At 36.1% G+C, this 14,510-nt stretch overlaps 1 protein-coding gene across 4 annotated transcripts in view; it reads right to left on the bottom strand.

Annotated features, from left to right (window-relative positions):
- The window catches only part of PAN3 (poly(A) specific ribonuclease subunit PAN3), an 81,601-nt gene that overhangs the window by 30,395 nt on the left and 36,696 nt on the right, over positions 1 to 14,510 (bottom strand). For all 4 annotated transcript variants that reach the window (XM_082778663.1, XM_082778662.1, XM_082778660.1 and 1 more), the window contains one exon: positions 6,372 to 6,522. In XM_082778663.1, the coding sequence (XP_082634789.1) occupies positions 6,372 to 6,522 (151 nt within the window). The remainder of the gene's footprint in view (positions 1 to 6,371; positions 6,523 to 14,510) is intronic.

Below are 14,510 nucleotides of genomic sequence, written 5' to 3'. Positions count from 1 at the left end.
TATCTAGGTGTTCCCATCAAAACAAATACAGGACTTTTGAAATCTGATGTTGCTCAGTTCAAATTAGAAGGTACTTTCTCTACCTTAAGAGACAGAAATATATTAGTCATATTAAATTCTTTTGAAAAGATCGAAGATACATAACTTGTATATTTAATCTCTATGTACAGAGGAGAATTCTCCTCTAACTAAAAAAGTCAGTAATTTCTCAGATATTTGCTTAAATTACTTCTCTTTATTAGCTCTGCTTTGTCTTTTTAAGCAGATATACAACTTAAGTTGATATAGAACTTGAAAAGTTGACACATACTCATCATCAGTAACGTGTAGGAGTTCTCATATTCGTGTCTCACCTCTACAACAGAGATCTTTCCCCAGCATTTACTTTTTTTGATTTTTAAACACAAACTATGAAGGCAAATAACAATTTTGGTATTAATAATTCAATCAGTACTTGAGGAAAATAATCTGAAGCCATGTTATTTCTCAAGATATTAGCAGAATATTTGTGAAATTTAACTCCAATCATTTCATTAGTATCTCAAAAACCAGAACAATTACTTCTTTGATTATGCACTTGTGATGAAATAAGATTTTTCATATAAATCATATGAAAATCTGAGATCTTTCTCCTTAGTTGGGTCTCCTTAGTCATTTTATTGTTTTTAGAAAATATAAAACTATTAAATAGCAGCTCTTACAGCTATCATTTCAAACATTTTCCACTGCAAGACAGTTTAAAAATTTATTCCTGCCAAATAATAGTTACAAATCTAAATCTTTAATGTCTTTGAGTATTAACGTGGGAGTGAAATAAAAGAAAGATGATCAGTTACACAAGTCCTTTTCAATGCCCTTCTAGCTTCATTCAAGTCTGATTTTGAAAGGACCTTGAGAGTTCAATGAAAATCATCTGTCAGGCAAAACATATGGGCTTCTCATTTGCCAATATACATAATCAGTTCAAGATATGAAAGAAATTTGACTAGAGTTTATTTTCATACTGCTAGAACACTACACGATGCATTACAAGAAATTTGCTGCAAGCACTGCGGTGGGTTCTGGCAGACAGGCAGCAAATACCCAAGGTGATAGATCCTTTTGAGATCTGCATTAAACTCTACAGAGTCTGGACTTTTAATAATTAATACTTAAAGTCACATGGAAAAGAAAAAAAAGCTAAGCTCTACGTCAGTTCCATTACATAACTATGTAAGTAAATAATAACTCAGATGCACAAACTCAAACAGATCTCACCAACTTCATTAGGATTTTAATCAGTTAAAATCTTACTAATATTAGTATTTAACCACAATAAAATAGGATGAGATGGCAGAACTCAGGCCAAACACCTGCAACAGGCAGCAAGTGGAAGTTACTTCAAGAAAAAAATGATTGAAAGTGGCTGCTTTAAAAGGTGAACGTGATATTCCTACTGACTCACAGGTAGGAAAATAAGAGTAATGAGCATAGATGGTAACCATGTGGTGAACATGGAACACAGCTCACAGCATTAGACCATTTTCAACACTGCGATTTTATGTAAACGTTTATTCACATGAGGGCATAAGAAAAAATGGGGATTGAATCTAGATACAAATATATTTCTACTTACACACTGGTGCAGTTACATAAAACACAATATAACACACAATTGTAAGGTGCTTCAAATTGTCCTTCTCAAGAGCACTCTTTTCTAGTAGATGACACTCAGTTCCTTGTATTGGTGAATTCTAACGAATAATTCAAATACTACCTTGAAAGTTAAGTTGCAAGAGAAAGCTTTTTTTGCTTCATGGTTATTCACACACACACACAAAAAAAAAAAAAAGTAATCATACCAACATGTAAATGGTTGCAGGCTTTCAAGCTTTTTTGCAATATTCAGTGTGACAGTGCAGGTTACCTACACATACCTGAAGCCCTTGCTGCTATACTCATTTTACACAGAGAAAGATCATATCATACCTCTCTATTGTTACATTTTCTCTTCTTGCATTGTTGTGGTGTTTTGTTTTTTTTTAAAAGTTTATTTTTGAAGTTCCATTGAGACTGACAAAAAAGAAGCAGTAGACTTTGAAATTCATTTGAGACACTGCTCAAAGATTTTACAAGGTGTACATTTTTAATAAATACATTGCATACTACAAAGCCTTAAGTTAAATGCCAAGTTATATTTTGAATTTGAGAATTCTATGGGTGAGCAGCATGAAAGAAAAGACATTAAGCTCATTAAGCTTGAATTCTCATTGAGGACTCAGAGTCTACAGTTTTTAGAGTCACTGAAAGTTTACCGTGAAGCAGGATTTCATTCAGCTCATGTGTATGGAAATCAACTACCCTACAACTAGCATTTCAAAAAAGAGTAATCCAGAATGTATATATTTCAAACCTTTATAACCTTTTAAATATGTATATTTTTAAACCTTTGTCTACAAATTTCTCCCTACTGAGAGAGGATCTTATCAATGTTTACAAATGTCTTAAGTGTGGGAGACAGAGGGATTTAGCCAACCTCTCTTCAGTGGTTTGTGGGGACAGGACAAGGGGCAGTGGCCAGAAGACGGAGCCCAGGAAGTTCCACACCAACATGTGAAAGAACAACTTCTTGGTGAGGGTGATGGAGCACTGGGACAGGCTGCCCAGGGAGGTTGTAGAGTCTCCTTCTCTGGAGATATTTAAGGCTTGTCTGGACGCCTACCTGGGCAGCCTGCTGTAGAGAACCCGCTTTGGCAGGGGGTTGGACCTGATGGTCTCTTGAGGTCACTTTCAACCCTTACAATCCTGTGATTCTGTGAAATTCACTTAACTACAACCATTATCACTATACAACTAAGGATGTTAATCCCTGTACAACAACAGATGTTAAAAGTCAGAGGTCAAAAATCAAATGTCTAATATTACCATGATTATGTTCTGTACTTTAGCGATACTCCACACTACTAGGTACACTGAGAAATGACAAATTGAGCTTAATAATAGTTCAAGGCTATTTCAAGGATCTGTTGAAAGCAGTACGTTTAAATTCAGTAAAAATTACATTTTCTATCAGATCATTAGCATTGTAGCTGTGTATTTTCAAGATAATTAAATCTGCTTAATTCCACAAAAAAAATTATAGTCATAAATTCCTCCTCCTCAATTTATTAAAGATAAATATAATTTTATAGTATCTTTGCCTTCCTTTTATTATTTTGCTAGGACTGTGGAACCTTCTCAGCAGCATGGCTGTGCTGTACTTGGTATGGGAGGCTCTGTGCCTCCTGGCTGCTAATCCTGCAGATTCACATTGCTAGAATCAAGACTAGAATCAAGATCTAGGCACATGCACATTATTAACATCTATTGGGATCTATGCATTCTGTATAGGCTCAGATTCTGTCTTCAACTAAATACAGAAGCTCTGGAATCAGCAATTTGCTGTAATTTACACCAATGACAAAGCCATCACCCTTTAGCTATAAGCTAGCTTCAAGAAAACCAAATAAGACAAACACTTTCTCTTTCAGGGGCTATAAAGAGATTCTCTTTCAAGGTTAACTTGGCAGCGATGTCTTACCACTTTGATGACGTCCATTAATTTCTTTGATATGCATTGTCGCCATGCTTTAATGGTGCTACTATTATGGATCTGCTAAAGAGAACTGGGTAGGATAAGTCTTCAACAGACTATTTGAAGACTAAATTTCCCACGCAAATGCCAAATTGAAAGCACTTACTAGCACGGGAACAGAAGGAGCGGGAACAGGGCAGTATCCAGGGGAGCCTGAGAAAAGACTGCTTGGAAAGGATGAAGGAGATCTGCTCAAAACTCTGATACTAGTTTTCTCCAACTTCTTAAATGGTGTTTTATCTCACTGTTTTAATATTTTATTTAAAGCCATGGAGATGAAGATTGACTCTGTATAGAGATTATGGTAGAAAGCACTTATCTAAGTAGATACGTGAAAAAGCAGGAGTAGCTTTTTTCAATGCTGTGTCCTAATGGATATGTCAGGTATGGATACAAGTTACCCATCACAACAGATTATGTTTCAGTTTCTTCCAGTATTTCTGCATTATTGTTGACAAGACGGATGCAAAAAATATTTTCCAGGGACACTCAATTTTGTGACCAGTTACTCATGAAATACTAGATGTCAAAAATGTTTTTGATTTACACCTTCCTTGAGGCAGATCTCTTACATATCTAATTTGTGAGAACTTAATTTGTTCCATCTTCAAGAGGGAAATCAAAGGATTGTTCTCTACTTTGCAATGGTTGAATTGAAGTATGGATCTTTTAAAGAATTCCTCCTACATTTCCTTATTTAAAAGGAAATATTAATTTCCAGTATTCTGTAAACGAATGTAAGTAATCTTAATCTTATGCTAACATTTAAATCCTTAACATTTTCCTGAAAGCTGTTCTACTGGAGAACGTCTCCTTCCAGTTAAACAGTGCATACCTTTATTTAAAGGAAAACTCTTGTAGACTCTTTACATCGATAAGCAAAAGCAAATTCAAATGAAACCAAAAACAGGCCTCCAACAACCATTTTAAAGACAATTTCTGAATACATCTAATTCTTTATTCTGATATCCAGTATAACCCAGATGGCAAAGTTTCCCCACAAAAATACTGATTTTGTGCTTAAGAGTCTAGTCCTCTACAAAGAGCAGCTCCTAACTCACCTTGAGGTAGCAGAAGGTTTTTGTGCTTGTATACCACTGGCAGCTAAGCCACTTAAAAACAAGTATCTGTGGGTATTATTTACACTGCATACTTGGTTCAGAAAACTCCACACACAGTGTAGAGAAAGAAGCTTCTAGAGCAATTCAAAGCACCCAACTCAGACTCCTGCTTTGAACTGATATTCTCTATAACTACACAGAAAGAGCAAGAAAACAAGCTAGTCTTGCCTGAAGTTAGCACTTATGAAGACTCCCAAACCTTCTTCTCCTAAACAAACAATAGTATTTGAACCTAGTTAGGTTTCAGCAATGGCATCTGTATTGTTCAGACTTCTAGTTGTTGTAAGAAGTTCTTTCATCAACAGTGTTATTCATCCTTTCAAGTATTACTTACAGATAGTAAAGAAATTGGACTGTGAAGGATCCTTCTGAGATCCCCCTGGGCACTTTCCAAAAGTAGATCATTTTACTGTATTCTATTTAATCCTTTATAAAATTTTCAATCCAGATGAGAAGGCTGAGAGGCATGTAAACACAACAGTTTTCCAGTAAGACTGTACAGCACAATATAGGATGAATCAGACACAGTACTGTGTTATGCTCAGTTGGCCAGCAGAAGCACCAATCGCTTTCCCAGCCTGTTCCGACACCATCCCACTAGCTAATCCTTTCGTATTGACACTGATTTTTAGTGCTGCTATCAGGAAAGCCTGAAGTTCTGTTGAACAGACAGTAATTGCCAGCACTGCTTTTAAAAACACTAAACATTTTCATTATTTGCCCTTTTGTCTTCTGGCAGCTACCTAATGCTGCTTCTTCCTGAGATAGATTGCCACAGGTTTGAGTACATACAGAAATTTGCTAAAGAATCTGGGACGGGTAACATCCAGACCTGCTCATCTTTTTATCTTGAAACTATTTCATTTTTCTACGGAGCAAATATTAGAATTAACTGTTTAAAGATCAGAAGTTCAGAAGATATATGAACAGGTTGAAGTTAAAGTTTTAAAAAAACCTTGTCAGTGTGAATTCTCTGACTGCATAGAACACATTTAGATAAGAGCTTTAAACACAGGAAACAACCTGAAGTTGATCTTAAAAGTGAAACTACATGATATGACAAATACACTAACAGTTCCAATCATTTGCCTTGCCATTAGGATAAGCTTATGTTCTCTGATAGTTATGTTACTGACCAAAAATGTAAGCTCTATAGTATATATAGTATATATACTATAAACATTGAAAATAGTAGCATCTAGATTACATCCTCTAGAAACAAATCAAGAGAGCAAACAACACATAGTACACACTCATTGTACACCTCAGTGTATTTCTAGTCTAGAGCCAGTTTAAAACTAATCCAGGTACTGCTCTAGCAAGGACAGTGCAGAGCACAGTATGCAGTAATTCAGCACCTCTTTCTCTCCAAAAAAGCAGAGTAAATTAGTTAATTTCAGGGCTGCTGTGGCTGAACAGTTTTCCCAGCCTGCAGTGTGACTTCCGTTCTACTAAGAGATAGAAGTGATGCAACTTGGTGTTTATATGCTGGAAGATTTCCTCAAAATTAAGAGCTGAAGTAGGAGGTGACTAGATTTATACACATTAAACCTGATTATAAGCTGTCCAGGATTATGTTTGGCATAATTATAAATTAGAAGAAGCAACTGTACCACAAATCGTTACTCTCAACTTACCTGGTGCTAGCCCAGCGGTAGCAGGACTTCCCATGGAGGGGTGAGAGAACAAGGCTTGAGAGAAGGCAGACATACTTGACTGGGATACATTACTCAGCCTGGAGGTTGATCCTCCTTTAGGAATAAACTCACTTGCAGTAGGGTTTGGTGTCTGTTTAAAAACAAATGTAAATTAAATGTTTATTTTAAATGCAAAGAGATGGACAATGCCTATTTGGTAGAAAATACGTTCTAGGCAAGCCTACCAAGAGCAAGGGATATTTAAGTTACATACAGCTTGCTGACAAGAACAGAAGATACAGGAAGCTAGTCTGCATGAACAATCTTAAATAGTTTTCTGCCTTAGACGTGAAGTAGTGTTAGCAAGCTTTCCATATGAAGGGCTGAGGTATGAGTTCATATAAACACTTTGCAAAAGGCCTTCCATAAGCATTATATTATAGAAGTTGGAGAACAGACTTGACAGTAAGAAAGCCTTGCCACTGCTGCACAGACTGTTCTTATGTGACTTCAGAGAATTCATCGCAAACTAAGGAGCAGTTTCAAATTAAAGCAATAACAATTATGTTCCTTTTCTATGAAATTAACTTGTTTTAATGATATATTCCATTTTATCCGTTAATAATGACTTTAAATTTGGTATAACAGAAAGAAATAGCATTAAAGTGTCTGGCAAACATCTAAAATTTACTGATACATAAAACATATAACCAACTTTCGATTTCTCTTAAAATCTGTGCTTTTTGGGGGTTGGGGGGAATAAGGGGAATAGGAGTTTCACAAGACATTATTGGAAGCAAAGAAATTAAGACAAAAACAAAACCAATTATTATATGAACACACTGAAGTGTTTGAAGATTATTACGTATTAATTGTCAAAAGTTTGGTATTGTCAAAAGTTTGGTATATGACGTCTAAACAAAAAGAATAAAATGAGAAGACAGTAACAACTTGCTGTAGATAAAGGATACTGCGAAGATAATCCATAATGGTTTTCCAAAGCAAATCATATTGGATCACTTTGGGTTTAGGCAGGTTTAAACCAACTACATATTTCAATGGTTAGTTAATTTACATTTTTACCAACGTGAACAAAGTGACAGAGAAGTTAGTGTCAGGTTAGAAAAGAAGTGTGATTATGAAATGCTAAATTAGTGCAGAAGAGTATTTGAAAAGTGGTGTTTTTTGGTGGTTTTTTTTTTTTTGAAACACCTTTATTTGGACAGGTCAGCCAAATATCATATGATCGATTTATTTCAAAGCACTGGAAAAGAAAAAGGATTCTAAAAGCTGTAAACAAAGAGGATGCTCATGTTTAAAAATAAATAGTAAGAATATTCCACCTTCAATCACATGACCACTAACCACCTTATGTCACACATCACTTATTCCATATGTGCACGTGTCTGAATATTAAAGAACAGCCATAACCAATTATTCAGACTATTGAATTAAAAACACTTAGGACTTACATGGGTAAGAAGTTCATAGAAATCTTACAATTCTTTAATCCCACTTAGTTAAGTGAAGTTTGCTAAGTATACACTAATGCAACAAAACAAATGGTAAGTTGCATTATACAGACTAAATTTGTAACTGATTTCTAATCTCAGAAGGTAATATTCTGGATTTATCTGAATGTTAGGTACAGGAATAACTAAAAGAATGATGTTCCTCTAGATAAAATTTGGCATGCAACAAGTTAACCAATTCTGCACTGGAGTTGACAGAAGTGGTAGAGAGCTGAGCAGAATTTGTCCAGGTAGTGACAGCTGAAAATTCTGACAAAACAACTGGGACAGCAAGGGACAGAATTTGTAGCACCTTACTAAAAAGGCATTTCAAATGACTATGGAACTCAAGACTGTTTATTTAGTTATTTACTGTTAATACTAGCCCTGGCACATCCACAGACCTACCACGTCTAAAAATTTTGTCAATTAGGCAACAAAGACGGGAGATAGCAAAAAATTCAGAATATGTAAACGGAGAGAAGAAACCTTCTAGAAGATATCCTCCGCCTTGAAAAGAGCAGCTGAGTTCCCCAAGTCCCATCCATACCATTCTGGTTAAACTTTTATTACTTTCACCAATTGATTTAATTCATGCCTACAAAATAGGGCTTTCTTGTTTTAAATGCATTCAACAAGTGCTCATAGACACTTGCAGTTTTGCTCTCTAAAACAGTTACTTACATATTCATTACCATTTTAGAATGAAACTACTTGAGAACTCTAACTGGTAGATGGTTTGGTTTAGCCAAGTGGAAGAGAAACCTAGAAATCTGCTAGGGCAGGCCAGATTACACTGTAGAATTAAACAGAGTGGCTCAAAAACCTGATGGAAACTCAGTTTTCATTCAATGTTTAGGTGTCACAATTCAGGGTAAGAACCAAATCCTGCTAAGACTGGGATGTTCCTATAAAACTACTTACATAAAATGCCCTCACTGAAAACAGGTTTGAATTGTGAAGCTAGATTCTTTAGTATAAAGGCCTGTTTTACACCTGAGGTTACAAAATTGGAGTTGTAACCCAAGACTTTCCTCATTGCTCAAAAAATTACAATTGGAACCAATCTTAAATAACAGAACTTTCCACATTCAAGCTGTTTTCTAGGTACAGAAAAAATATCTGAGCTTCAGAGTCACCATCCAAACTACACTTATCAAGCTAAATACAACAAAATTTTAAGAATTTGTGGTGAAAAATAGTTAATACTTCGTCAGAAGATTTGAAGCTTAAGCTCCAGGCCATGTTTAAATACATGTTACATGTATTTGAAGCTGCAGCTCTTACGTTTCCAAAAGCATAAAAGTTTTCATCTGAACTAAGCCACTTTTTCTGCACTTTGTTTCCAACAAAGATAGCCCAAACATAGCCCAATTGATTCTTCATATCCAAAATAAGTGAGGGAATGGAATATGAATGAGTTCTTTAATGCTTTATCTTTTTATTATTTTTCAAAAACTGTAGACAACATTCCATACCAGTGAGTGAGCTAACATGCAAAAAAAAAAAAGAGGAAGCCACATTCTTAATGGCCAATGTGATTCCCACAATTATGTTCTTGGTACTGAAAAGCATCCTACCTTCACTCTGGCAATAAAAAGTTCAAGTGTTAGTTTTACATTTGGATCAGCAATAAGCTTGAAGATCTCATTCTAAAAGTGGAGTATGCTTTCGATGATAGAGGCTATTTTTACAGTTTTCTTGATAAAATCTTAGTAAACTTCCCTGGAGGGGGAAGTTTACTTGGAGGGTAAGCAAAAAATTCTTACATTTTAACAATAATGAAAAGAATCTAATTAGTGAAAAACATTTTCTCCATTCTGTATTATACTTAAATTTCCTACATGCCCGGTTTTATGACAGATTCAACTTAATTAGTCTTTATTTCCTGATCTTCATGCTAGACTGGGCTTAAAGGTTTAAGTCTGAGTAAATCAGGATTGGTAAAAAAAAAAAAAAAAAAAAAGAGAGAAAAAAGGCATTAAAGACTTAAATGCTGTTAGTAATTAAAAGAAAGTAGATTCAAGAAAGAAATCATGTAATGAATTTAGTAATAAGGTGACATTAAAAACAAAAGTGAATGTACTTCCCGAAACCCAAACAAACAAAAAAGCAGCTAGTGCTGTCTGCACTATGCGACAAGACCATATCTTCCAGTTTCAAGTGTCTACAGAGAGGCACATAAATTATTTCAAAACAAACTCCAATTAATGTTTCTGTAAATGAGATAAAACAGAAACAAGCACAGCTCTGTTAGCTACTTTATTTTTTTTCCAAAAAATACCAAAATAAACTAACTAACAACTCATATATCCACTAAAGGTGCCAGCATTCATTTTTTCTTTCAGCTTGGCCAGTTTATATCTCATCCTGTTTCTCTAGTAAATGTATAAAAAATATTGTCAAACTAAAGCAGGGGCATGTCTTCCATAGACATTATCTGAATTAATACCTGCATCACGCATTCTTACCAAAATGATTCTGTGAGAAGATTTCACTAAAAACGTATACTACTTTCAAATTCTGCATGAATGTGTTATTCCAAAAAGATAAGAGCCTCCTTTTAGTCACCTTTGTGAAGAAACTTTCAAAGAGACCACAAAATGGAGTCCATCCAACCCCGTATAAAAAAAAAAAAAAAAAAAAGAGGTCTGTACTTCAGTATGCAAGAGAGCACAAAATGTTATAAAACATAAAAAGTCCAAATTAAGTCTGAATTTAGTCATGATGCAATTAGTAAAGATGGAACCACAAGAGGAGTAAGATGGGAAACACTATAAAATGATTCATTTCCATCACCATTCAGCACAGAGTTGAGTCCGTCTTGTGGCTAGTATGTTTTAAACACTTAAGACAACTGAAGTATGGCGGTGGGGGAAAGAAATACACCTTCTGTCAGTACTACAGAACAAAAATGCAAGATTCCTTAAAGGAAATTGCAAATGAAAATAAAGATGGCAATGAAAGCTGAGGGTAGAGGATGAGGTATCTCAGCTGCATGCCATTGCTGACAGAACTGCACAGCAGCATGCACCTGCACTGGATGTTGCAGTTGTATATATGAACAGCTTTCTGTAGTCTAGAGAATGACAATTCCCATTTCATCAACTAATTTCAATGCAGTTTTTCTATACCTACCTCAATGATAAACTCCTAAGGCTATAGTGCATGAATTCACAAATTAATCTGCAAATTGCCTTGAAGTACAGAGGTACCCTGTAACGCAGGAGGAAACCAAGACAAAGACTACGCAGCCTTTTAAAGGTCATGCAGGGAGCACACAGAAGTACTGGAAACTGCCCTTCTCTCTCATTTCCAGTTGAGTGCTTAACAACAGAGCTGTACAGCAGTGGCAGAGCCGCAGCCTCCATTTCTGTGGCTGTAACACTACTCAGTTATTTCCAGTTACACACTACCAAAGGCCAGCTACCTAAAGCAAAGAGTAGGCAAATTTCATTTGTATTTCAGAAGAACGTGCTAATGTACTTACCATACTAAAAACTGGAAACAAGCCTTTTTGTCCTCTTTTTATGTTGTCCTTCACCTCCAAATTCATGCTGATCTGTTCTGACATCCCGAATTGCATAGTCCTGTAATGGTTACAGAAAGCCACCACTAAACTGTACCCAAGCTACGAGCAGGGCAGTTCTCTGCCAGCCTACTATTTGGCATAGCTTTCAGAATGTCTTATTCATTCAAAAACATGCAAGAGCTTTTGTTTTTTTTTGTTGTTGTTTTGTTTTTCAAATGGATAGAGGTGCCATAGAAGGAGCTTCACTTCACATAGAGAGCATCGCGGCAATCCCTCCGTCTCCAGAAGGATTCCTTGATGACTGTGACATCAGAGAAGGACACATTCTGGGATGTCAGAGCAGCCCATCAGACACTGGAGGTTACCAAGGACTCCAACACAAATCTCTTTCCCTCCCACTACTGAATTTGTGCAACATGCTTCCTTATTGTAGTTACTGTCACAAGTCATTACATTACCCACACAATAAGCTCTAGCAGTTCAAGGCCAGGCTGGATGGGGCTTTGGGCAACCTGGTGGGAGGTGTCCCTGCCCATGGCAGGGGGTTGGAACTGGGTGGGCTTTAAGGTCCTTGCCAACCCAAACTGTTCTGTGATCCTATAAAAAATTTAATCTCACTAACATGACTAGCTATAATCCAACATTACTCTTTCAGAAAAGTTAGAGAGAATTTCATTTAAACTCAGTAAAATGCGTTGGCTTAAGTGCAGACAAACGGTGTTTGCTCCACTTTTTTATTTTAACAAAATACCTGAAAGTATTGTTAAAACTATGAAGTCCATGTTTTTGATGCCAAATATTTGAAAAAAATCATTTCTAAGATTTTATTTAATTCAGGAAGACAAAATGCTATTCATTGTGCTTATAAACTGATCTGTATAACAAAAAAAGCATATCCTACTTCCTTATATATGCTTTGATATTATAATACATGTATGTATCTCATGGCATGGTAGTAGCTCAGAACATTTCCTAACACAGGGCAGGACATACCACTGAAGAATAAACATGGCTTTGTGCTTTTGCTTTTTATGGCACAACCCAGAATGCTGTGCATCCACTGTGTGGACCCCAGTTTTAAAGACTGGGTCATGCTTACATGACTAAAATAAATAGGTCTGGATTATAAATCCATAGCCACGCATGAGAAACAGCTCTAACTTTTTACAATGCATCTTGCAAACTACCTTGTTTAGTAGAACAGCCATTTTTCTGACAAAAATCTCTACACCTTTCAAAACAGCACTTAACAGCATGCCATGAAATAGGGTCTTCCCACACCCTAAATCGCACATTTGGAAGAGTGGACGTTCAAATAGGCACAAGAGCTTCAACATCTGCACAGCATTAGAAGCTTTCAGCAATTCTGAGATATGTCTGCTTCTCACCTTCAAACAAATGAGAAAAAGATGCCCTCAAGCAGATGTGCCTTCATCACAATTTAACCTTTTTACTTATCATTGCTTAGCACTCATCATCAGCCTGGATTTAGTTTGTACCACTTATATTCACACCTGCAAAAACAGCCTGTCTTTCAAAATACTGGAGACCTATGCTATCTGTGGGTTCATGTCCAGAAGTAGAAAAAAAACAAAGTGAATCTGAAATCTCAATATGAAACTACCTCTTTTTTTTTTTTTAAAGTGTAGTTTCATGTACCAAACTTCTCCAATAGCCACAGCCATTTTTTGTGCTTTTACAATTAACATTTCCAATTTTTAAAAGTTCTTAAGCTTTGTTTTAGCAGTGAGTTCAAAACTGTTCACATGAATACAAAGACTTAGAAGGATCAGAGTAACATCAAGACAAAATTCAGCCTCTTATCTATGTAGATAGAGCTTTATATACCCTGAACCTCATGTACAGTCTGTTTTCATACCCTTCTCCATTCACTCTTGCCTAATTTCACTATTACTGTGCTGTCCCTTCCTTTTTCCTATGCCTGGAACTTCCTTCTCCTCTTATTTCTACCAGATACGCATATACATACTTGTTCAAGTCCCACACCTCCACAGTAAACTATGTAATTGCATTTTATAATACAAAATCCTATGTTGTACATAGGTTAACTCATTTATGTAGTAGTGACTGGCACAATAAGGGAGCTTGGAATTGCACCAATGCCACTAACCAAAGAAAGCTTAGGGACCTTGAGCTTTTTAAGACATAGATACTGAAGACAATTGTTCCTGGCCAGAAGCTCCAAATCTCTGACTACTGGTTCTCTGGCCTCCAGAAAAAAAAAAAAAACACTAAGCAGTTCCACTTTATTGTTATGCAGAGTAGATCAATGACAACCCTTGACATTACACAGAACAGCAAGAGAAAACAATGGAGAAAAAAATGGGGCTCTTCCTGCTCCTTAGAAGCCCACTTGAAATTTAAAGACTGATTTCTCTCTCTCTCTTTCAGAGCAGCTGCCTACTAATTAGGGCTTGCACTCCCCATTAGATAAATGTGGTTAATTCAATCTGTCAATCTTCTCTCACTTGAGAAAAGCAGTGCTTCACTGGCTCCAACCACTCTTCTGCAACCTTGCCTGGTCCGTCTACTGATGTTTCCTTAAGGCTTCGTCTTTTTCTGCTAGTGGCTTCTCTGCTTCCCCACCAGCAAAACAACCAAGACTTACGCCCAAGCAACTATGCAGTATATTATCACTTTGCATGCAACGTGCTGCCCATGACTCCGAATTTCAGCAATGCAAAGCTGTCCAAACATTAAGTAAAGCAAAATTTGTGTTGGTATTGCAGAGTTCTAATATCCGCTTCATGTTTGCCCTTCTGTCACGTTGAAAGTTTAGTAACACTAAAGAAATTTAAGGGGCCACAGACTCTAGCTGTAAACAAGTCTATTGTTGATTTACCCATTTCCATCACTTAAACACAAAAAAGAAAATCCTTGCAATGACTAAACTCTTTGAAGAACTTAAGTTCTTTTTCTGAAGAATCAAAAGCACCACTTAAGTGCAAAATAGTAATAGCAGCAGTGTTGTAGTTATGACAACTATGATAATTTTCATCTAAACCCTTTCTAAACCCTGACATTGAGCAGATTCTTCCCAGACAAGAATCACCCTCCATTATCATGCTAAGGACA

This window comes from Aythya marila (assembly GCF_965140915.1).
Source record: "Aythya marila genome assembly, chromosome: 1".
Classification (NCBI taxonomy): Eukaryota; Metazoa; Chordata; class Aves; order Anseriformes; family Anatidae; genus Aythya; species Aythya marila.
The sequence above is the reverse complement of the archived record's forward strand: the minus strand, read 5'-3'. Positions and strand labels throughout refer to the sequence as shown.